Below are 23,683 nucleotides of genomic sequence, written 5' to 3'. Positions count from 1 at the left end.
TGTGATTTTCAGTAGCTTCACTATGTCCTCTGTGTTAAAAAGCCCTTGCGTGTGAATGTGAATGAGAGAATAGTTAGCACTGCTGATGGTTTCTTTTTATAACAGGTCACTACTCTAACTGCAAGGAATTGAAATACATTACTAGTAAAAACACATTATTTTTCTACTCCCTACAGCATTTTGCCTTTCGAATAGCACTAAAGGTTATTTACAGAGCTGAAAATCTCAAGTGCCTAAACCACATGATGCTGACTTTCAGGATTTTGAAATATTTCCCCTAGTTATCTACATTGTGCAAAAAAAATAACAGCTGGAGAAGCTGTACTATACAAGCTCAGTTCTGACATTTAAGAATAAATTCATCTACAAATAAACCTGGCATTTAAACATTTTATTCACTAGAACATTTATTTTTATTTCAAAAATTCAGCTCTGAAAACACATTACACTAACGCCACTGAATTTTACAGCTTTTGAGCAGTTCAGCCAAAGGATAAAACAGGCTCTGAACAAATGGAGGGGAGGGGAGAGAACGTACACACACACACACACATACACAAAACCATTCATGGAAGGCAACAAATTCTCATAAATTATATAAGTTCCTCAATAATTGTTTATTATTATTATCATCATCATCATTTAAAATTACCTTAAGATTACCAGACACCCTACAAGGTCTCAATGGCTGAAACCAGGCAACTGCCACCCATTCAAATATTTTATGCCCTATTTCTCTGAATATTGTAGCACAACCCTTTTCTGTTCGCACAATCCATCATTTCACAAAAACGACTAAGCAACAATTCAGACATCAGATCCAAAACACATGGAAGCTTGACTGGTTTGGTGCAATCTCTGTATTATTAAGCCATAGTTAATTGCCAGCCATGAAACCAGAATCAGAAACCATGGTTTGAAATTGAGCTGCAAACCATAGTTTTTGCCTATGTTGATGTGGCATCTGACTTACTGCTGCTCCTCTGCTTCCAGAGTCAATTAACTTCAGACTGAAATGCTGATCAAATAGAAAATTAAAGCAGACAAGTAAGCTCTAAACAATTATTTGCCTGTAAATTCGGAAACCCAAACTATTATCTGAATTCTAAACTCTGCTTTATATGAGACATAGTTTGGAAGAAAGCCTAGACTGAGGCAGAGTCCTTATGATGCCACTGGAATTCTTTGCCAAAACTCACAACTGTGGATAGTCTTCTGAAATGTTCCTTATTAGAAAAAGTAACACAAAAGCTTTACTGGCACCCCTAGATAAAGCTATTACAATAACTATGTTCTAAACATTATCAACCATAGCTTTTGTATCGATTCAGAGCTCAATCTAATTTCTTAAAGAGACTGATTCTTGGAATAGAGACAACATGCTTTAACACAACAGATGGAGCACCAAAACGTTGCAGTACGACACAAATTTAGCATTACGTATAAAGGAATGTTTTTATATTGTCGGAAAACCAATTTATAAGGAAGATTACAAGATGAACCTCCTGACCTGTTCACTTTCTTATCATATTATCTTTGAGACTAGGGCCATTTAAAGCAAATCTATAAGAATATAATTTAATTACTTTATTTTAATTGCACGTGAATGACAACAATGATTGAATCCTGCTGTTCTGTAGGTGCCTGAATTCCTTGAGTAAATCCCGAAAAGGCTCAGCCCTTGACAGAGCGTTCAGCATCTTGGCACAGAGTGGCATGTGCTGCTGACTCAGGAGCTCTGCCAGATCAAACAACTCTGTGAATATTAGCTGTGCAGTGAAATCTCAACCACAGGCGGAGACAAAATAGTTGGAGTTTGAGGTCAATTTGATGGCATTAACTTTTATGGTGGAAATTCCCCATTTGCTGGTGGGAATCATAAGCCATTTTAGCTGAATGCAATGTGACATCTAATCAGAGCTGGCAATTAGTCTTCAACAGCTGGCACTGTATTAATTACTACAGAGTAGCCACATTTCCTGCACAGACAGATCTGCATGAACTGTGACCTCGGGTTGTTAATTCTGGCTAACAGAAGGGGTAAAAAAAAAAAAAAAATGTGAGGAGGCACCACTGAAACAGTCCGTCTAGCAAATGCCTCCTAATATGGAAATTTACATTTTAAAAAGATAGTCAGCTCCTTGCCAAGGACTTGCAAGGCATTTCTAACCCAGGTTCATAGGCTTTTCCATGTGACTGTTTCCACTGCTGTATCTTGACATCATTTGGACCTTCCATGAAACAAGAAAAAAAAATACTAGTCAAAAGCTCAACAGGTGTTCAACACGCACTCAAAGCGCTTTGACAACAAAATCTTACTTATTCGCTGCTGTGTCAGTAAGCGTGAGTTAGGAATGCCTCTGCAAAGCGGTCTGCAACATTAAAGAAAATCCAGAACCTTTAGTACACATATCTCCAGGCATTCACTGGAACACTTAGAGAAGTGTTTGGGCATTTCACCCAAAACTGACAAAATTCACTAAACACTAACTTTGGCAAACAGACTTGGTTATAGAAACTGATAAAGAGAAAAAAAAAACTCAACACAACTATCAGGTATTAGGATATTTTCTAATTTTATATGCACAGAGCCCTCCTGGACCCGACCAGTTTTTAAGTTTCCAAGAGACTACTCAAAAGTAAGCTCCAGGAAGTAACTTATATAAAGCAATGGAGAAAAACTGAATAATATGATGGATGAGAGAAGAAGGTGAGAGATTTTTGTATCCAAAATTACTTTCTTGGTGTGAGCCATATTATCTTGAAACTAGTAATCAAGTCCGTTGTACTTCCAATACAGCGGGCGCTAGCGGGGCAGCGCGCGGCCGGCGAGTCCAGCCCACTCTCTTGGAAGTTTAAAGCACAACACAAGGTGACTTCAGGAAGTGCTGTGGATTGAAATGAGTATGTTGGGGGGGGGGGGGGAGGACGACTGGCCCAGGAAAAAATTCCAAGTCCTTGTTTTGGAACATGTACAAACAGTGGACAGAGTTAAGAGCTTCCTTCTTGCATCTGCTGCCTTATGTTCCTTCCTTGATACATGGCATTGTCTTCTTTCAGCAGATAAGTTTGAACAAATGAGCGCTGTTATAAGAGTACAAAATTCTACCATGAGATGTTATACCAGGTTTAGAATCCAACAAGCACCTCACTGTGGTAGGCAAGGGCTTCAGCTGACGTAACCCAAACCCAGCTATATCTCTGAGGCCGATCTGGCTCTCAGTGATTTGAACATACCAGTTTAACTGAAACATTATTAATGTTATATACTGACATTTCTTTTAAAGGTTTTCTGGTAATATTCTTGCAAAAAAAAAACCCTTCACGGTCACAAAAAAAGATCCATCTCATGATTTTCTGCAGCTAGGAGGGGAAAAATCGGAAGGCCAGCCTACCTTATGATGTTTTAAAGTAATTTATTTTTAAAACACCTGAACACATATGTGGTTTGAGCCAATGCTCTTCTGCTGACATCATGCCTATTTCTTTGCTACTTAGAACCTGTTACCATGGCAACAGCTAATGTCTCAATGTCACACTATGAATAATTGCTGGCTGAAAATGAAGAGTGCTACAATCACAGCAGTTCTATATTCAAAAGCGAGGGGGGGAAAAATAAAGAGTCTTATGTTCAACTTGACATTAGAAAGTCAAATGTTTAAGTTACGGCAGCATTTAGAGATCTAAGAACAAAGCAGAGGATCCTTTGTCTTAAGTAGAGTAGGGAGTGTGTCTCAGATGAAAATGGGGTTGTACTTACCTGTAACCGTTGTTCAGCAAGTGGTCTTCTACGCAGGGACGCTTGGGGACTGCGCTTGCGCAACCCGGTCACCGAGAGGAGCTAGCAAGCTTTACAGAGAAGTTTCTAGAGCCCAAGGAGGGGGGGCCCCTCCCCTCTATCTTCAACATTACCTTTCCTGGCCAAACGGTCACTTGACAGGAGCGGCAAGCACTCTACCCTTCATTCTTCCATAAGGTATGGAAGGTCATAATGTGCAAGAGAAGCCCACAGTGGGGATAGGGGGAAGGTGAGCCTGCACAGAAGACCACTCACTGAACAACCTTTGCATTTTCATGGCTTCTGTCTAATCCCACATGGAAGAATAGCGTGATCATATACTGAGGAAGGGAGGAAGAGGGGGTGGGCTGGATCAGCAGAAGATGCCCTGCGATCCTGCTTTCTCCACAGCTGCCTCACTCCAGGAATCAACATCGATGGAATACTGCCATCGAGGGCATTGACCAGGTGGCTGCCTTGCATATATCATCAAGTAGTAGCCTGGATGAGAACGTTGATGAACCTTAGAAGTTATCCAAGACCACCCCAGCACCCCAGTCCTGGACCTACTTGTCTCCTATGCCACCTGACAGCTGGAGAGATTCAGCTCAAGGTTTTACCATCAAGAAATGGAGATGACAGACACCCCGACAGCTAATTGGCTGGGTGGTCTCTTGTATGGGTTCCCTCCCTTCCCATCCATTCTGAGACTACTCTGTTCCCCTTCCTATAACTCCCATGTTGGGTGAAGCCCATTCTTCAGCTGCCAACTCCAAGAGGTATAGAGTTACAGTATCTGAATTAACTGTCATAACTTAACAATTTGAATAGCTTAGAACAGGAGACATTTGACAAAGGCAAGAAATAGGAAGCAGATGAAAATTCAGACCCCCATGTGGTGATTCATATATATCTTGGCTGTTTCATTGTCTGTACAAATTAGTATAAGAGCATTGACAATTTGATCCTGGTTATGCTGAAGCACTGGAAAGATGGACTTTAGCTCCAGAAAATTTATTGTCTCTTGACTGGACGATATCTCCATCCTTTTAGGCTTGAGTCGGTGAATATCTGAAGTCCCTTTTCTATAAAAAAGAACTTCCCTCTAGTCAGGTTGTAGGCTTTTCATTCAAGTGATACCTTGATAGAGATATCTGTTGTTGGTATAGCATGCAAAATTTTTGCAGATGTCGAGCATGGAATTTGCCCCCATTGGATTGCCTCACAGTTGGACACCAGAAAACCTATCAGACTGGAGTTGTGGTAGCTTGTGTAATGGCTACTACGGCCACCACTATGATCACACCCAGTTGTTCTAAACGCTGGGATGGTGACAGTGAGCTCTTTGTCATGTTGACAAGAAACCCATATTTTTGCAAACATTCCATAGTGGAGTTGGTGTCCTTGGAGAACTGTGAATTGGACCCTGACCTTATCAGCAGGTCATTGTGCAAAAGGAGCATGTGAATCCCCTGTAGCCTCAATGTTACTATGGGATTGATGAGGATCTTTATAAAGACCTATAGGGTTGCAGAGATGCCAAATGGGAGTGCGTGAAACTGGAAGAGAAAATCTGAGGTTCCTGCACTGACTTAGTAGAATGGGTATGTTAAAAATTCTTATTGAGTTTGACCACCAACTGTTCAACTTAGTGAACACTGCAATAAATCCACATGTAGATGTAGAAAGTAGTAATGGAGGAAGTCAGAATGGGTAGGAGATGACTACAGAGAGATAATGATGGAGCAGGCACTACCCTATCACCTAGCATAAGGTTATGTGGAATATATATAAAAAACACAGTAAAATAATTATATCCAGGGTCAGTTTTCCATTTTTAGGGAATAGTGTAGAAATTTTTCAAGCTCTTCATATCTCTAGCGTATTTGAATTGTGTACTATAATTATTGGAATTTATTCTTTTCTCTGTATAAATGCAGAGTCAGCTAATTACATTTTTCATAACTTTTCTCTGATGAAGAGCTAATTTGCTCAAAATGCAATGGGATTCTCACTTTGGTATGAACCATTTGTTTTACATCTGCTAATTTTCTTTTTCTTCCTTTCTCCTTTTTTTTCTTTTTTGGCTGCTGACTGCTTAATAACCACATTTTGAACGCGTTTGAAACTAAACAACGTTAAGTGGTAACAGTTGTGCAGACATAAAGAGAGCTGAAACAAAAAAGAGTAAGATTCCATGTTGCAAATTTCTTGGTACCTAAAGAGATCATTTGGGGGATGGGGGGGGGCAGAAGACAGACCAAATATGAACAGTGGTTACTGATAATGTGTTCACTCATCAACTAGGATTGTCCCTGTGAACTGTAAAAAGAAATGCTATTAATTTAAAATGTGCCATTAGTGGCATCAGCCAGTAGTCACATCTGGCTAGTCACAAAGAACATCACATTACTGTATTTAACTGGACAAGAACACTTGAGGAAAAAATGAAATGGGGGGGGGGACTAGCCACTAAAGCAGAAGCAAGGAAATATGGGTTGTATGTAATGAGTATTACTGTGTGGGTTTCCATTGAACTCCAAAATCACTACTTTGGAGTTGAAAATCCAAAATAGAGAACATTCTGGTGAACTATGAGTACAACACCGTACCATAGTTAGGATTGCAAAAGGAAAGGATGAGAAGGTAAATAACCATTCTATTCAGGTCTGGAAGATTTTTCCAGACCCTAATCAAGGTTAAATTGTAAATACTATGCCCAGACTGAGCTAAAGTGATACAAACAATATTTTATTTATGAAGGTAAAGCTAAAGGTATCCCCTGTGCAAGCACCGGGTCATGTCTGACCCTTGGGGTGACGCCCTCTAGCGTTTTCATGGCAGACTCAATACGGGGTGGTTTGCCAGTGCCTTCCCCAGTCGTTACTGTTTACCCCCCAGCAAGCTGGGTACTCATTTTACCGACCTCGGATGGATGGAAGGATGAGTCAACCTTGAGCCGGCTGCTGGGATTGAACTCCCAGCCTCATGGGCAAAGCTTTCATACGGCTGCCTTATCACTTTGAGCCACAAGAGGCTCTTTTAAAAATTATTATTATTTTAATAAATATTTTATTTATACACACATACAATTTTAAGCACTCTCTTAACCGTTTGGTCTTTTGTTGTGACACTGCACCACAAAAAAATTGTTTCTCCTCATTCCAAATAGGTAGCTGCCTTAGTCTGTGAAAGCAAAACACCACAGGTGTCCAGTGGCCTCTTGAAGACATGTTTATTTCCGTCTAAGATTTGTTTATTTTAATCAGAGCTCACCCTTCTCTCTGAGGCTCAAGATGGGTGACAGAATAAAAACAATGGACTTATACATCATTAAGCCACTCGATGAACAATACAACACAGGATTAATAGACAATGCAAACAAGAAACTGCATCAGGCAAGACATAAAAGTGACTTCCAGAACATTTCTGTCTTGCAGATTATATAGAACTAGGTGCCAAGGCACATTGAGAAAAGGAGGTTGAAAGGGGAAATGATAGCCCTCTTTAAGTATTTGAAAGGTTGTCATTTGGAGGAGGGCAGGATGCTGGTCCCATTGGCTGCAGAGGAAAGGACACGCAGTAATGGGTTTAAACTACAAGTACAACGATATAGGCTAGATATCAGGAAAAAAATTTCACAGTCAGAGTAGTTCAGCAGTGGAATAGGCTGCCCAAGGAGGTGGTGAGCTCCCCCTCACTGGCAGTCTTCAAGCAAAGGTTGGATACACACTTTTCTTGGATGCTTTAGGATGCTTTGGGCTGATCCTGCGTTGAGCAGGGGTTTGAACTAGATGGCCTGTATGGCCCCTTCCAACTCTATGATTCTATGATTCTGTGATTCACTCACGAATACAACGGGCGCTAGATTTGGGGGGGGGGGGAGAACTCTGTGGATGGCCTTCCCTTCCCCCCAGGACCTAGATAAATGAAGAAGAGGAGGAGTTGGTTTATATACCCTGCTTTTCACTACCCAAAGGAGTCTCAAAGCAAACACGGTCTGCCAGATTAGGGTCCGCTGCTCAACTACTAAACCACAGCTGAATTACCTTGCTTCTCCAGCAATAATGCTCGTACCAATGTAACCTCTAGGCTCTTAAACCGAATCAGAGTTCAAGCCATCAAATAATTACATTGGACTAATTTTGTTGGTCTTTAAAGTGCCAGTGGGCTATTATTGTTGTTGTTGGTAATGCTGTTTAAACGGAGTAAAGTCACTTTGGGAAGCCCTTTGGGAAATTCACAAAAATACCCAATTCTCTCCTTGAGGACTGATTCATAAAACTGCTAAGGTTTACAACAAGCTCTCAACAACTATCACTGGAACAAAAATACAGCCCTTGGGCTGGAAGGGAAACAAACCATGCCCTGAAGCATCTGATAGCTAAAAACAACTCTCTTTATAAAACCACTATAGAACTGAACCTCTTCAATCTCCCAAGGCATCTTGCTTACCAAGGGAATGTTCTTATAGTTAAGGAAGACTTCGCTAAATTGCCCCAGTGAGGCAGTTTTCCTTATTGCCTGTTGTCCAAACCACTTAATGGTCACAGTCCTGGATGGCCAAATTAAGGGAGGGGGGGGAAACAGGCACATAAACAGCCGGCACTGCTTTGAATGCTCTTATTGCAGCTGGTCCATCTGGCAGAAGAGGCAAAATCCTGTTCTATTTAAAACAAATTTGCCTGTTGAGCTGGGAAACTCGCTACAATTTAAACTTCGAAGACAGATTTTTGTCTGCTCACGCTTTCCGACTCTAGTCCTGCATATGTCTGTACAGGATTCTTTTTCATCTTATCCTTTTGCTAGTTCTAATTATAGTCCATTTGCTGACCTCTGCAGACATAATCACTGATAACGTGCTGTTTGTGTACCATCTCTGTAGGGCAAGTACATGTCTTAAAGAGGCTGGTTCAATTTGTTCTCTCTAACTTTAATGATATGTCATATTAGTGCCTTTTGAAGCTACTTAATTTTCAAACCAGGACCTGTAAATTATTCCTTATCGCAATATAAGATTGGCATCCATGACTACTATGATTTCTGACATCTGGAATGGCAAGGCAAAGCATGCTGGGTTTATAATGTCTTTACTTGTTTCAACTTAACAGGCTCCTAGCCAAGGTCACTGTAAATTGCAAATGGATTATGAAGCACAAGTCCAAACAAGGTGTCACAGAAGTAATTTTCTCCTCTGTTGCTTGATGGGTGACTGTAGTATGTGCTAATCCTATTTGTGCCCAGATCTTGACAGTATACAGACCATCATTCCTGTACAGGAACAGCCAATCAAATTAAAAGCTTTGTTAAAATGGATAAGACTAGCTGTCTGTCCAGCAGCTTAAAAAAATAGGGCTAGTGCTTAAATTTCCTTGCCCCCAACCTTGCACAGGCCTGGTAACTTTGAGCAAAAATGATTTTAGTACTTAGGAATTGGAAACTATTTTCCAACCATGCAAATAAGGTAAGGTTAATGTAATGGGCCAAAAAGCATGACAAAACGAGTTTGCCATGATTTCTGTCCCTAGAAAAACTATAGTAAGGTACCTTACTATAAGGTGCAAAACAAAAGTGCGTTTTGTCAAGGCTATGGTCTTCCCAGTTGCAATGTATGGCTGTGAAAGTTGGACCATAAGGAAGGCCGAGCGTCAAAGAAGTGAGGCTTGTGAACTCTGGTGCTGGAGAAGACTCTTGTGAGTCCCTTGGACTGCAAGGCAAACAAACCGGTCAGTCGTAGAGGAAATCAGCCCTGACTGCTCCTTAGAAGGCCAGATCCTGAAGATGAAACTCAAATACTTTGGCCACCTCACGAGAAGGAAGGACTCCGTGGAGAAGAGCCTAATGCTGGGAGCGATCAAGGGCAAAGAAGGGGACGACAGAGAATGAGGTGGCTAGATGGAGTCACTGAAGCAGTAGGTGCAAACGTAAAGGGATTCCGGGGAATGGTAGAGGACAGGAAGGCCTGGAGGATCATTGTCCATGGGGTCACGATGGGTCGGACACGACTTCGCACCTAACAACAACAACAAAGGTACCTTAATTTCAAGTTGGCAAACTGGGATGAGGAACAATTACCACAACTGCTACAGGCAAGGAAAGCAGAATGGGTGACAGCTATACAACTGCTATACAACTGCTAGTTTGCCAGCAGTATATCCAGTGGACTACATTGTCTCATCTCCTGGATCTCCCTGAAAGGGCTGCATGTAGCCATAATGAAAGAGAATGCACACACGTGAGCCAGGCTGTGTGTCATGAACCTTAAAGCTCCAAATAAAAAATTAATGGGTAGCATCAGCATTCATCAGATAAACCATGCAATTAAACCAGTGAATCAGTCGCTAACTGAATACATGGCTAACTAATGAATGAGGTCCACTACCCAAAGGTGTTAAGCAGCATGGGCACACTTGTTTTGCAACGGCTAGAGGTGCTTTTCGCCTGTACACACTGGTGAGCTGGCTGTCATGATTCTCTCAAAGGATTTTCTCCTCACATAGCATGGGGATTGCTACAATGTGCTGCCTATGAAGACTTATTCAGAAGTTCCTGCTAGTGCAGAATATTACGGTTCATCCACCAATGAAGAAAGGCCACAGGAAGTATATTATTCATCTTGCACCTCAACTGTACCGGCTTCCTGTTAGTTTCTAGAGCAGTTCAAAGACCTTGGGGACCGTTTAAAAGCCCCACACAACACCACAGAGCCTTCTCCTGTTTTCAGCTCCACATTCCCACACTACTGTGCAGTGTATGGAAGCCGCCATGCATCATACCCATGACACCTTTGAACAGCAAGGGTGCAAGGCTACAGCCCTTCCATAGTAGCACCCACAGCAAAGAACACAGGTTAAAGACTGAGGTTCGTCTGATATCATCCATGCCGGCTTTATCATAAACTGCTTCCTCTTTTTGGTTTCATGTGTGTGTATTACTGGGATCTGTTATTCCTGGCTACTTCCTGGTTTCTTAAATTTGTGTTCTGAAATCTGTAAATTATTTCACTGTAATTACAAACTGCACCGGGAGTCATGTTTCTGGTAGAGAATGCAGATGGGATGCCACAACCAACCTGAGAGTACCAACCTACACGTTTTCAAAGATCATTAGCTTTAGGTCACTATGAGGATGGGATTTTAAAAACATCCCATGAACCTACCAAACTGGGATTGGAGAGTTCTCAAATAGTTTTTCTTTTAATGGATTGGGTCCGGCATACTGAAGACATGTTGCAACCCTTGTAGAAGATCATGAAAACCGAGCATCTCCTGCAGGGCTCTCCATATTAAGAGAAGGCATTGAATGACACAGCACAGTTACTCTTATTGGCTAGCTTGTGATAAAGATCACACCTGCACTAATTAGCCAATTTGATGCCTGTCCTCTCTAATGCATTATTATTGTTGTTGTTGTTGTTAACAACATTCATGTGCTGCCCTTCCCTGGTGGCTCACAGGATTAAAATACACACAATCTAAATATAAAAATTTAAAATACTATTACAATATAATGTAAAATAAGCAGCACCAGTTCACTCTGAATCATCTCCTATTTCCAGGGGATTGGGAGTGATGAGTCATGGAGTATATCTTCAGTAGATGTAAATGGGTGAATTCGGGCAGGAAGGCCAGCAGACATCAGGTGTAATCTTCAGGCCTCAGCCATATACTTGGTGGAACAGGTCAGTCTTGCAAGCCCTGCAGAACAGTTTGAGGTCCCGCATGTGAACATGATTGTAGCTCAAGTCGTTATTGGCTGTAGCCATTTATCAACTAGAACTGAAGGAGAGAGGCAGTGAACAAAGCTTCATCAACCCACCTTGCCAGCTAACCATCGCCTGTCCTACACTCTTTCAGGCATTCTGCAGCAGAAAAGAAAACAAGCAAATCCCTATTCCGTTGAACTATTTTCATCCATTTGTAGTTTTATTTTTTGGCCATCCTGAGGGGTTCAGGGCTGTGCGGAAAAGGATGGACTATAAATATAATTTAACATTTATTCTTAAACATAGTATTTGAACAGTAGCCTCATGAAAATAAGCAAACTCAATTCAGTCGGGCCTTTTGTTTCCTTGACAAAAGAGCAGCATGTGGCTTTATTTAGACCACAAGGAAGAATACCTTCTACAATCTTATTTAATTTTAATTTATGAGACAGTCAACACTCATTCCAAGTTCCCTCTCTTTGAAACTGGTAGGAATTAATATTTAATACTAAGTATAATACTTTTTTTTTTACATAGTGTGGTGTTATTCTTAGGAATGTGTAAATCTAAGCAGCCAAAGCTGTAAAAGCCCTCAAATGATGCTGTAATTCATCTCATCTTTAGAGATGGCTACCTTCACACGAGGCAATTAACTTGCAAGAGTTTGCACCTTCCACAACTTATATGATTTAGTGGTATTCAAGATATGTTTGAGTTTTATTACATGCTCAAATGGTTCTCTAAGTAAGCGTTCTGACTGCTCAGCATACCACAGGCATCTGCACTAATATGCAAGAATTACTCTGTGTGAACATGACTGACCCCATTTATCTTGTCCTATTGTTTGACCCACAGGATTCTCGGTACAATTGTATGGGACATACCATATACCATATTTGGGATCATCTCCTCTGTATCATTTGTCACACCAGATGTCCAAAGCTATGATGTAGCATCAAACTTCCAATGTTGTTTTGAGAGATTCTGAATGGAAAATTTTTTTTTGGGGGGGGGGGCGTGCAGAGGACTGGATTTTTAGTTTTAATTTTAGGATATTTTGTCTATGAATGTTTCAATCTAGGTTGTAAACTGCCCTGAGCCCACTTGTGGGGAGGGGTGGTCCATAAACTGAATAATCAATAAATTACTATGCAATGTTTCTATTTCTAAATATACTTTGTATCATAAAAATAGTGTAAGAATATGCAGCTTGACATGCTGACTTAGATTAATACATGCATTTATTGTTTTTCCCCTTTCTCTGCCTACACATCATTAAAATATAAATGTACCTTTCTCAAGACACCTGAAAACAATAATGACAACTTTGAAACTGCTAAGCCTGTCTAATAATGTACTAGCAATGGCCCAGAAGTGAACGGCAGCTGATCATACTTTGCCCAATAGCTATGTTAAAATATTTAGCAATAAGAATGATACATGACCCTTGTTCTTTTTCTATGAAATATGAATTAACATTCCCGGGGGGGGGGGGGAGAATAGCCAAGGTGAATACATTTGCACATGACAGCAGACAAATGAATCCCATTCCAATTCAATGCACAATGCTGAAGTCAGTAAAAACAATGCATATTTGTTGAAGATCCAAGGAGGAAATGAAGGAGGCAGAACAATATGGTGATAAAAAAGTTATCTGATTTACAACCTGACCCATCTCCAAAATTCCAAATTACTTACACAATATTTATTTATCTATTTTACAAAGGGGCCAAAGATTCCAGCCATAACGGAATTTTGTTAGTGAATCCAATAACAGTTTATAGAGGTTAGTATATATTTATACTGGGGGGGGGGGGTGACTATCCATTTACTGGAACTAGGGGGGCCACCTCTTCACTTCTGTAGCTACAGACAATTAACCATTCTGTACACAAACAGAAGTGAAAAGACAAAACGACAGAGTCCAAGAAACTTAGTTTGTGAATATACAGGGAGCAAATCTTTTGTATCTACGCTGTAGTAAATTCTCCACCAGGTGCAACATACTTAGCCATTCTCCACAAACCGCAAAGAAAAGTACTAGTGCCAATAGATGCATTGTGAATTTTCAAGGTTTCTGGAAATCCGGCATGCCTATGAATCCCATCAAAATAGATAATTAACTTCATTTGTCTAGGAAAAATATTACAGAATCTATGAACCCACAGCCAGGTATGTCTATTTCAAGTAGCCTCCCTTTTTGCTTAATGTTGTTTAGCTCAATCTCTCTCGCACATGTATACTTCAGGAGACATCGTTATTGAAAATAACATTGCAGATGTTTCCATTGTCAGGTGCTACAAATGACATTACAAGAGTATCAAACTGGAAAGTGAAAATATTCTCTCCTATTGCATTTACTATCACTTACACACCTATCTGTATTAAATTAATGCAATGCTCTCTGCATGTTGCTGCCCTTGAAAAGTGTCCATAAACTTCGAGCGGTGCAGAATGGGACCATATCACTCCAGTCTTGGTACATTTACGCAGACTTCAAATTTGTTTCAAGCACAATTCAAGGTGCTGGTGTTGAGCTCTTTGTTGGCTGGGGACCAGCTTACCCAAAAGTCCACCTGCTCCATTATGATCTTACCTGACTGCTATAGTCAACTTCTGAGGCCGTGTTTCAGGTGCTCCCCCCCCCCCATATCTTCTGAAGTTAAGTGGAATGGCATCCCAGGAGCCAGCCTTCTCAGTGTTGGCACCAGAAGTATGGAATTCTCTTTCCAGAGAACTTCATCTGTCCCCTTCTCATCCTCTGCCAGTGGGTAAAGACTATTGTTTTGTCTAGTGTTCCCCCATCAATCCCTCCTCCCTGGCCCATATTTAAGTTATTTTTATGTTTTTATACATTTATTTTTCACTTTATTTTAATTACTCTAGCGATGTGTTTTTATAAAGGTTGTAAATAAAATTTTCACTATATTCAAACTAATAGAGTACCTCACCTAAAACTGGACATTGCATCTGTAAGCATTTTCCAATCAAAGAGGCTAAATTCTAATGTAGTACAACTTGTACTGAGAAATGGCAGAATTCGCTTTCTTTGGAGCTTGAGCTGGCAGACTGTGTTAATGATCAGAGGGTTTATTTTTTTTAAGAGGAAGCTTATTCTGTAATCAAGGTTTTTTCCCTGATGTACAATTCAAGTTGTCATGCAGGGGCAACAATATTAGAGTAGCCGTTCAGAAAATAAAAGAGCTGCTCAATATTTACAGATGCCCTTAAGACAATTCATTATGGATATAGTAAGTGACAACATTGCGTGGCAGGCTGCACAACTGGGACTCCTGACAAATCTAATTAACTGCACATCAGGGGTATTTTACTTATCCTTTACATACTCTGCCAGTCTTGAGCGTCTAATGAGGAAAGCAGCTTAAACATTCCTCGAACTTCACTAGTAGGACAAAAACAGCTGCAACTAGGCCTCCTCTCATAATCCCCAATGGTCAGATGCTTAGTATGTTTCGGTAAACAAAACACATTCATGGCAAGACAACCAAAGAAGTTATCAATAATAATGACCAAGAAAGATCATCAGACAAGAAACAAACATTCCTGACAGTCAGCCGCCATTTGTAAACCATGAGTAGTTCTGAGTTAATGTTATAACTCAAGCAATCAAAATATACATTGCATTTGTCTCTAACCTATTTTCTTTGTGCTGACATCCCCAAAGGTCAGACATAAGGCTCTTACAAGCCCATGCAACAACAACAACAAAAAACACCATTATTTAATTTCACGTCATAGTGAGGCTGGCTCTTTTACGTCCATTCGTTTCTTCTTAAAGCATGCTTCTACACACCAAATGACCATATACTGCAGGCCTCATTACATTTTTATCTATATTGTTTTCACCCAACTGTTGTAATCCACCGGATTCAAAGTTAAAGCATGTAATATTTAATCTCTTGCAACAAAAGTACAGCCACCCACAACATTCCAAGTTAAGCAAGCTTACACTTAACCCACACAATATAAATCACAGCCACCGCCTACAAACTGCCTTAAGAAAATATAAAGCCAAGTCTTCCTATTTGGGGAGAATATACTGTAGCCATGCAGTCTGCAAAACTATGAGTTACATAGGTCCTGTGCAGCCTTTCTTCAAAGCACATTAAGAAAATCATACTGCTGCTTGATAAATCTCAGTCTTTTCAAACGTATGCAGCAAAGATAATTAATTTCAAATCAAGCAGGGGCCATCTGCACGTCTGGGAAGAAAGGGAGCTCTTATGTGTCAAGTGAGACAAGACTTATCAAAACCTCAGCAAATCATGCAGGGTGGGAAGCAAATGCTCCTCACATTTTCTTTAAGGCTTTTTGAGGTCATTAAGAAATAACAGGGTGGATGTATGCTACTTCAAGTACAAGCACTATCATGCATACCTTAAGAGGGGACCTGTGATACTCACAAGATACATTTCCTACTCTTTTCCCCTCAACCTTCCTGTTTCTGTTCCTTCCCTTCTTCTCCACCTGATCTCCATGTCTTCTCTCCATGAATCCCTGGACCTACTGGGAGCTGATTCAACACAGGGAAGAGATCAGTGGCTCCTAGAGCCCCTCTTCTTGAAAGGGACAATGTTACCACCTCAACAACTGACTGATGAAGTTGCAGGGCAGAAGAAACCAGAACAGGGCAGCAGAGGCCGACTACTGACCATGGAGCAGAAAAATCGAACTGGCAACAGCATGGCAGTACAGTTAATCCCCACTTATGTATAATGTTGCCAGCATCCTGACCCCCTCCCGGCCCTGGCCCGATTTAAGGCTTCTAATGGCCCGCAGCAAGGGCCACAGCCACCATTGGCAGCTGGGCTGGGACAGGCCTGTGCACACAGAAGGCCCGGCTCCTCCCTGTGCTACAGTGGCCGGGGATGTACCAAATATGCTCCACTTGGCTCTGTGGCGGTGCATGGCACCAAAGGGTCGACTGGGGCTTTGTGCACCATTTTGCAGGAAGATGGAATTGCAGTCTGGAGAGGAAGGGTTTTTTTTCCCTCACTGTAAACAAAAACACTTGGCAGGGGGGATTTAAGATTTTTCTGTGAGCCTGAAAGTTCCTTCATGTTCACATAAGCATCTCCAAAATCTGTACCTGGCACCAAAATCTGTACTTGAAGCTACATTCTAGGCAGCATGTTTTGGAATTAATATAAGATAAATGGAAAGCAACCAGACATCAAAGAACGAGATAAAAGTGTGTGGTACCTCCGGCAGGATTAGGGAAAAGGCTGGGTCTGAAGTTACTGTTGGCATACCATGAACACTGCCAGTTCAGTAAAGCATCTCAAACATGTGTTAGATCTCAGTAGAGTCATAGCCATCTTGTGATTAAGGGCATGGCAGTGCCACAAACAGAAGGACATAGCTTCATATTTCTTCTTACAAACAATCAAGTATTACCATTTTCTATGACAGTTTATAATATGCTAGCAGTCCCTTACCCACATTTCAAAAAATAAACACACACAAGTTGGGGGCAATCATAATAAATTCAGAGATTCTCAAACACAAAGGCAAGAAGTCTTGTGAAGATTATTCAAAATTTCATGAAGGTTTCTACAACAAGGGCTTCCTGAACTGAAAGAACAAATCCAACAAGCAGAGCCATTAAAGAAGGCGGGACATGTGTTCACATACTATGAAACTTTCATTTCAGGAACAGCCGCTGCTCAGTCCATAGAAATGTGTATGGAAATATGCAGAGACTCAAAGTGAAATGTCTTTCACAGCAACCAGATAAGGAACAGAAAATAAGAGGACACTTAGGCACACCGTTTCTACATTTTGAGCACAATAATCGTCCCACACTTTGGAAGTTTGTGCTCAGCAAAAAAAAGGCAAGTATATTGAGCCAGATTATTTGAATCTGTAAATATCTATAGAAAGTGCTTTCAGAGATGACATGCTAGATCAAAGGAATGCAGCCTGCAATCTTCTAGCCGACACATTCCCACATTCCAGAAATACATTATCTTCTTCAGCAATGTCTCTGTGGGATCTCCCTGGCCAGTCACTTATAACCAATGGAGAAGTCATCCTTCTTTTAATATGACATGCTAAAAATCACAGAGCATGTTGCCAGCTTTTACTACCAGAGATGCAAAGCTGGAGTCAAAAGTGCAATGAAGGAACTGTAGTCTCAGGGGCAAACCCAACCTTTTAAACAGTATATGCTGAATTCATAATAAAGTGCTAGACTGGCAGAATCGCTGAAATCAGAAAAAAACCCTGAAAACTCTCTTCACAGCTGGGGGCACAAACAAAAGCCCAACACAATATCAAAAAACTAATCAATTCTGCTATTTTCATTTCAATTTCAAAAATGCATAAGAGTAAGAGTAGTTACTGCCCTAGGCTTTTAAGAATAAAAACAAAATTATTCATAGTTTGTCACCGTGGTCTAAAATGGCCTGTTAATGGTTATACAGGTGAACTTGTACTTCTCTACCAATTATTTCTGTATTGTTTAGTAAACACTTGCTGCTTTCTGTATTTCTGTTATGTCCAGAACAGGTACAAATGAGTGTGACAGAAATAAACTATAGTAAGGATCACTTTTCTTAAGTGTTGTAAAAGAACCTTCTCTTTTGTGATGTCAAGTTGCAGCCAACTTAAGACAATACCGTAAAGCAGGGGTAGTCAAACTGTGGCCCTCCAGATGTCCATGTACCACAATTCCCAGAAGCCCCTGCCAGCGAATGCATTCGCTGGCAGGGGCTTCTGGGAATTGTGGTACATGGACATCTGGAGGGCCGCAGTTTGACTACCGCTGCCGTAAAGCAACAGCGAAACAGAAGTGGTTTGCTATTATCTGCTTCTGCGTAGCGACCCTAAAATGTCTTAGGTGGCTTCCCATCCTTGATGGGCTACAATCCAAGTACTAACCAGTTCTTGATTTTTGAGACTTGGCTATCCTGAGCAATCCAAATCAGACCATGAAGAACCTTCATCTCAGTTAACTGGCAAGCATACACACAAACCACAAATCAGCTGTGGCAATCTCAATACTATAATTCCTAACATTTCCATTAAACTTCAACTATTTGCTCTCAAAGTCCCAGAGGGCCTGCAAAACAGAGCTCTTCCACCAGGCCGCGAAACCCCATCTTGACCCATCTTAACAATGTGTCATTGTTACTGACATTCCTGGCTCAGTAGGTGGCGCCTAGGAGATGTTCGGGATGGAGCATCAACAGCAATGTTAAAATATTGTTTTTTGTACAGAGTTTGTTTTCACATATTTTGTATTAGCCTTTTTTATATCCTAATGTAAGCCACCTGAAGACCATCTTGGGTGGACTAAAACATTAATTAATTAATTCATCATGTATGTATGTATGTATGTATGTATGTATGTATGTATGTATGTATGTATGTATGTATGTATGTATGTATGTATGTATGTATGTATGGGGGTACGTACGTACATACATCATACATACATAATTTCCTCATAGTCCAAAAGGAAAGCTAGACAAAGAACAACTATATGGTCCACCATGTAAGTTGTACATTTAATGTCTCTTTCCATTTGTCCTAATATTTCTTCATTTCAAAAACTGATAAAATATTGAGCAGCAGCAATAAACAAAAGATGCAAGGAACAGTTACTGAATCCAGTTTAAAATATATATATTTATACACCCCCTCCCCCAAAATTGGAGTAATTGATTGTGTTCGCCACAGTTGGGTGATCACAGCTTGGCATATTTCAGAGGCAGCTTTTTAGTGACTGGTGGGCACAAAGCCAAATATACGAACAGCTTTCCTTTGATAGGTTTAAAATAGAAGCTCTAGTCTTAAAAGTAATTTATTCAGTACCATCTAAGTAAAAAATATTAATACCTTAGAGCCATGGCACCCAACGTGGGCTGGGGATCCCCAGGGAGCAGGAGGGTATTGCAAGGGATCTGTGAAAGGGGGGGGGGGCTATGGCCACCATGGATGTGCAGATGGCACAGGTAGGAGAAGTCAGCCCAAATTAATTTGAAGTATTACTGAATTCATAATAGCTTTTGTTATTATGAATATTCTCAGTCAATGGATACAAATACCATAGCTACTATTCCATTTCCATTGACATTAAGGGGGCTGGAAAAACTCTGCAGATGGCCTCTCCCTCCCCCCCCCAGGACTTGGAAAGGCTGCGGGCTGCCGGAAACTCACCAGCAGGGGCAGCTCTCATACAGCGGAGATCTGCAGCCTCTGAGCTTCGGAGGGAAGTGGAAGGAGGAGGGGGTGCTTGAGGTGGGAGATGGAAGGAGATTGGCTGGCCACTGGAAGATAGGCAAGCCAGCTGGAGGAGGTGATAGGGGCGGGACAGCCGCCCTGAGTGGGTGTTTAGCGCTGAGTGACACAAGCCATGAGACCAGCTCCTCCTCCAACCCCTTAACAGAAATATTAAGTGGAACAGATTGGGAGTCATAGATCCCAAGTAAGAAGGAGATTTTGTTCTACCTAAGGGGTTTAAGTCACATCCTCCAGGGAAAGGAAGAAATATGACGACTTCTACTCAGTTGGGATAAAAATGCAGGCAACCTTCCCCTCTCCCAGTTGTTAAATGACCTGGTTTAGAGGAAATGTTGGCATCTAGCTCTCCAATCTGCCTTAAAGTAAGAAATAAAGCCCTGTTGCTGACAAAAAACCTGCTTCAAGTGCTGCAAACAAGGTGTGGAAAGAGATTAAAAATGATAATCTTGTGCTCAGTAACATGATCAACAAGACCTTGTTATTAAACGACACCACAGGGAGGCAAAATGTTTCACATTTCTCAGCATAAGCAGGGAAAATGCCATAAGAATTCTGACTGTCATGGCAATTTATTTCAAAGTACAAAGATATTTTACCTTTTGTTAATGGGCTTTTCATCTTTCTCATATGGCCGAATGAACCATTTTCCAATCCTCACGAAGTTCTTATCCATCAGGCATCTGAAAATGAATCACAATAGCAATTTATTCAGCAACTGCTGAAAATATTAAGACTCAACGACAAACAAACTCCACTGTGTCAAGCTTGTATAATTCTCGGGTGTGTTCTTTGTCACTTAGTCAGTGCTGCATACACAAACTTCTTTCCTTAGGGAGTATGAATACAGTATCACAGCCTTAGTTGATTTAAAAATTATTAATCAAAGAAAACACAATCTTTAACCTTTTAAATGTGCATAATAAACATCCTTTGTTTTTCCCCCCTCTGGCTGCCAAAACAAATAGAAAACAAATCATCATGTCAGTTTGGCATTATATCACTTAATATTGAGCACATCAGATTTTTAGCATTAAATTCAGGAAACAAGAGATACTGTATCATTAAAGCCAATAATCTTTGGTTCCTAGAAGTGTTTATATTTATAAAGATACTACTATGATGGTACTGATTAAGGGAAAAGACATAAAAACAGCAAAAAAATTAGAAGCAAAAAAATATGAGCAAAAAAATTATAATCAAAAGAGAAGTATTTTAGGACAATCAGAACTTCCCTAACAATTTACTAAAGACCATTCTGCAATCTTTCAGGTGAAAGTGACTTCAAAATTAAATTCTGATGAGTTTTAAAAACTTTTGATTTAGTAAGGAACCTAAACAAGATTTACAATGGCCAAACAAGCAGATCAAAACAAGCAGACAAGCAGCAAGAATTGCTTGCTACACACAATCTCTTTAGGTACAACAAGGAGACAAACAAAAGGATACAACTTTTAATTCTGCAAAACAGATGAAGCACTGTACCTACTGAATTTTCAAGAGGAAACTTCAAATATAAAAAAAAATAGAAATCTAAATCTATAATAAAATGTGCATACTTTGGCTTCTGATCCTGAAATAAGTACCTTTCTGTTCAGCATTCTCACATGCAAATGCAGAGGTGGATATATTTTAGCCAAAGGGGCCACATCTAGCTTGCAGACATTTTTCATCCATCCCCCCCATGTTGCTGATGGATCGTGGCACTGGCCAGTGAGCTGACAGACTCAAAAATTGTTAATGAGTGCCATTAGAAGTCATTATGCATAGCAGAGGAGGGAAAGCAGAATGCAACTGGGTCTATATGCCTCCAGCAGCCAGGGGAGGGGTAGAACATTTGATCTGCATTTAGATGGTCCCAGGTTCAGCCCCTGAAATCTCCTGTTAAAAGATCAGATGGTGTGAAAGACCCTCTATCCAAGACGATGGAGATCTTCTAGTCAGAGCAGACAATACTGACCCTGAAAGAACGATGGTCTGGTTTAGTATCAGGCAGCTTCCTACATGTACCTTTGGGTTTACCAGATGCCACCAGCTCACCTCAGTGCAACATGGCTGAGTCAGAAGTGACTTGCCAATGCCAGTGCTGCACCAAAAACAGCTGCTTATCAGATTTTGTACCTAAATGCTATTGAGAATCTGACTTAAAATCCTTAACAGCAGCATTTTAGTTATTTAGTGTAAGGGAGGGGCCATGGCTCTTTCGAAGAGCCTCAGTTTTGCTATGAAGAAGGTTGCAGGTTTACTCTCCAGAATCTCCCATTTAAAGAATCAAACAGTAGGTGATATAAAACAGGGGTAGTCAACCTGTGGTCCTCCAGATGTTCATGGACTACAATTCCCATGAGCCCCTGCCAGCAAACTACCCCTGAATAAAAGACTTCCAGCTGAGATCCTGGAAATCTGCTGCCAGTCTGATTTACTGATTTATATAAACCAATGGCCTAATTCAATATAAGAAAGCCATCCCATTGTAACTCCACAAGTCCAACTGTAGGGCTTGAATGGCTGCAAGTCATTGCAGCAGTCCTTAGAAGGGGGGGGGGGAGTAAAAGACAGGGTTTAAATGTCTGTTGGCCATTTAAACTTCAGCTGATCGACAGGCCAGTCAAGCTGTTAAGCTTAAATGGCTGGCAACCATTTTAGTGGTATACCTGCTGAATATGCACAAATAAAAGCCAGGAAAAAAATGGTTTTTACTTTTATCAGCTATACCCAAAGCTATGCCAAAAGCAGATTAGAGAAATATTTTGGTATTTTCTTTCATTTTGGGTGAACTGAATGCACATGCCTAGTTATATAACTGGGACACACAGCAAGGTTTCCAGTAGCCTTTTCCATGCAATTCCCTGTCTGTGAAGTTCCTTCACGTATCTTGGTGGGTAGGTGTTGAAATCACATGCTTGTATTGTTTCTTCATTCCCCCTCCCCCCCCCCACCCTGCATACATTTCATTCCTAGTTTTAAAACTATTAAAATGGGGGTGACCCGCCCCACAGAGCCAGCACATGCACAATTTTTTCCCATCACAGGTGTCATATGCTCCACAGCCCTCTTCCCATCAGTTTACCTAGCTCTCCTAATGCTTAAGTATATCCATTAAACAAGACCACCTCTTGTCCCTCCAGCTTCTTGCCTCTTTTTTCTTTTTCTTTCTTTATTTTGAGAGCTGATTGCGGGACAGGAGGGAAAGAATGTGCATTTGCACAGAAGATATCAATGAACAACAGTTACAGGTAAATGTAACTATGTTTTTATCTTCTGCCTTCTGGTGCAGCCCCACACTGGGACCATTAGCAAGCGACTAACTTTTGTTACCATTCAAAAGCAACATTCCATCAATGACACACAAATCATGTCCCAGACCTTAAGCCAGTGCAAATGCCATACTCTAGAGGCAAAATTCAATTTCTACAAGTTGAAATTAATTATAGAAAGTTGCTGATTCTTTTTTTAAAAACCCTTCTATGCTGCTGAAAATAAACTGCCAGAATGCCAGATCACAAAACCACCACCAACTTCTCCAATCACTGTGTAATGCCAAAGCAAAAAAGAAATAAACAAATTGAAACTTTATGTCAACAAAGATACAATGTGGCCAGCTATCCTAAGAACACTTAAAGCCATTTTAAGTTAAGGTTCATTCAGAACAATTGGGTATATATAATATAATCAATATAATCAATAAATAGTGCATGTTTTACCTATCCCATGTGAGTACTAAAACATGTTTAGAATACCAGCCAGATAAAATCTGTGTACAATCTGAGTCAATTGCCAAAGGAAGAGTAATTAATAGTGCCTCATTACTGCTACCAAGCTCACATTCCCTGTTGTGAACCAATCTGGAGTCTCAAACAGAGAACACATATCCAAACAAACAACATTTAGGATTTATATTTTATTCTGAATTATTTTGAATTCTATGCCCTTAA

At 40.6% G+C, this 23,683-nt stretch overlaps 1 protein-coding gene across 2 annotated transcripts in view; it reads right to left on the bottom strand.

Annotated features, from left to right (window-relative positions):
- MED13L (mediator complex subunit 13L) overlaps nt 1-23,683 on the bottom strand; it is a 163,188-nt gene that overhangs the window by 70,549 nt on the left and 68,956 nt on the right. For both annotated transcript variants that reach the window (XM_077308793.1, XM_077308792.1), the window contains exon 4: nt 20,348-20,431. In XM_077308793.1, coding sequence (XP_077164908.1) covers nt 20,348-20,431 — 84 coding nt within the window. The remainder of the gene's footprint in view (nt 1-20,347; nt 20,432-23,683) is intronic.

This window comes from Paroedura picta, chromosome 13, assembly GCF_049243985.1.
Source record: "Paroedura picta isolate Pp20150507F chromosome 13, Ppicta_v3.0, whole genome shotgun sequence".
NCBI lineage: Eukaryota > Metazoa > Chordata > Lepidosauria > Squamata > Gekkonidae > Paroedura > Paroedura picta.
This window is presented reverse-complemented; position numbering and strand designations above follow the sequence as displayed.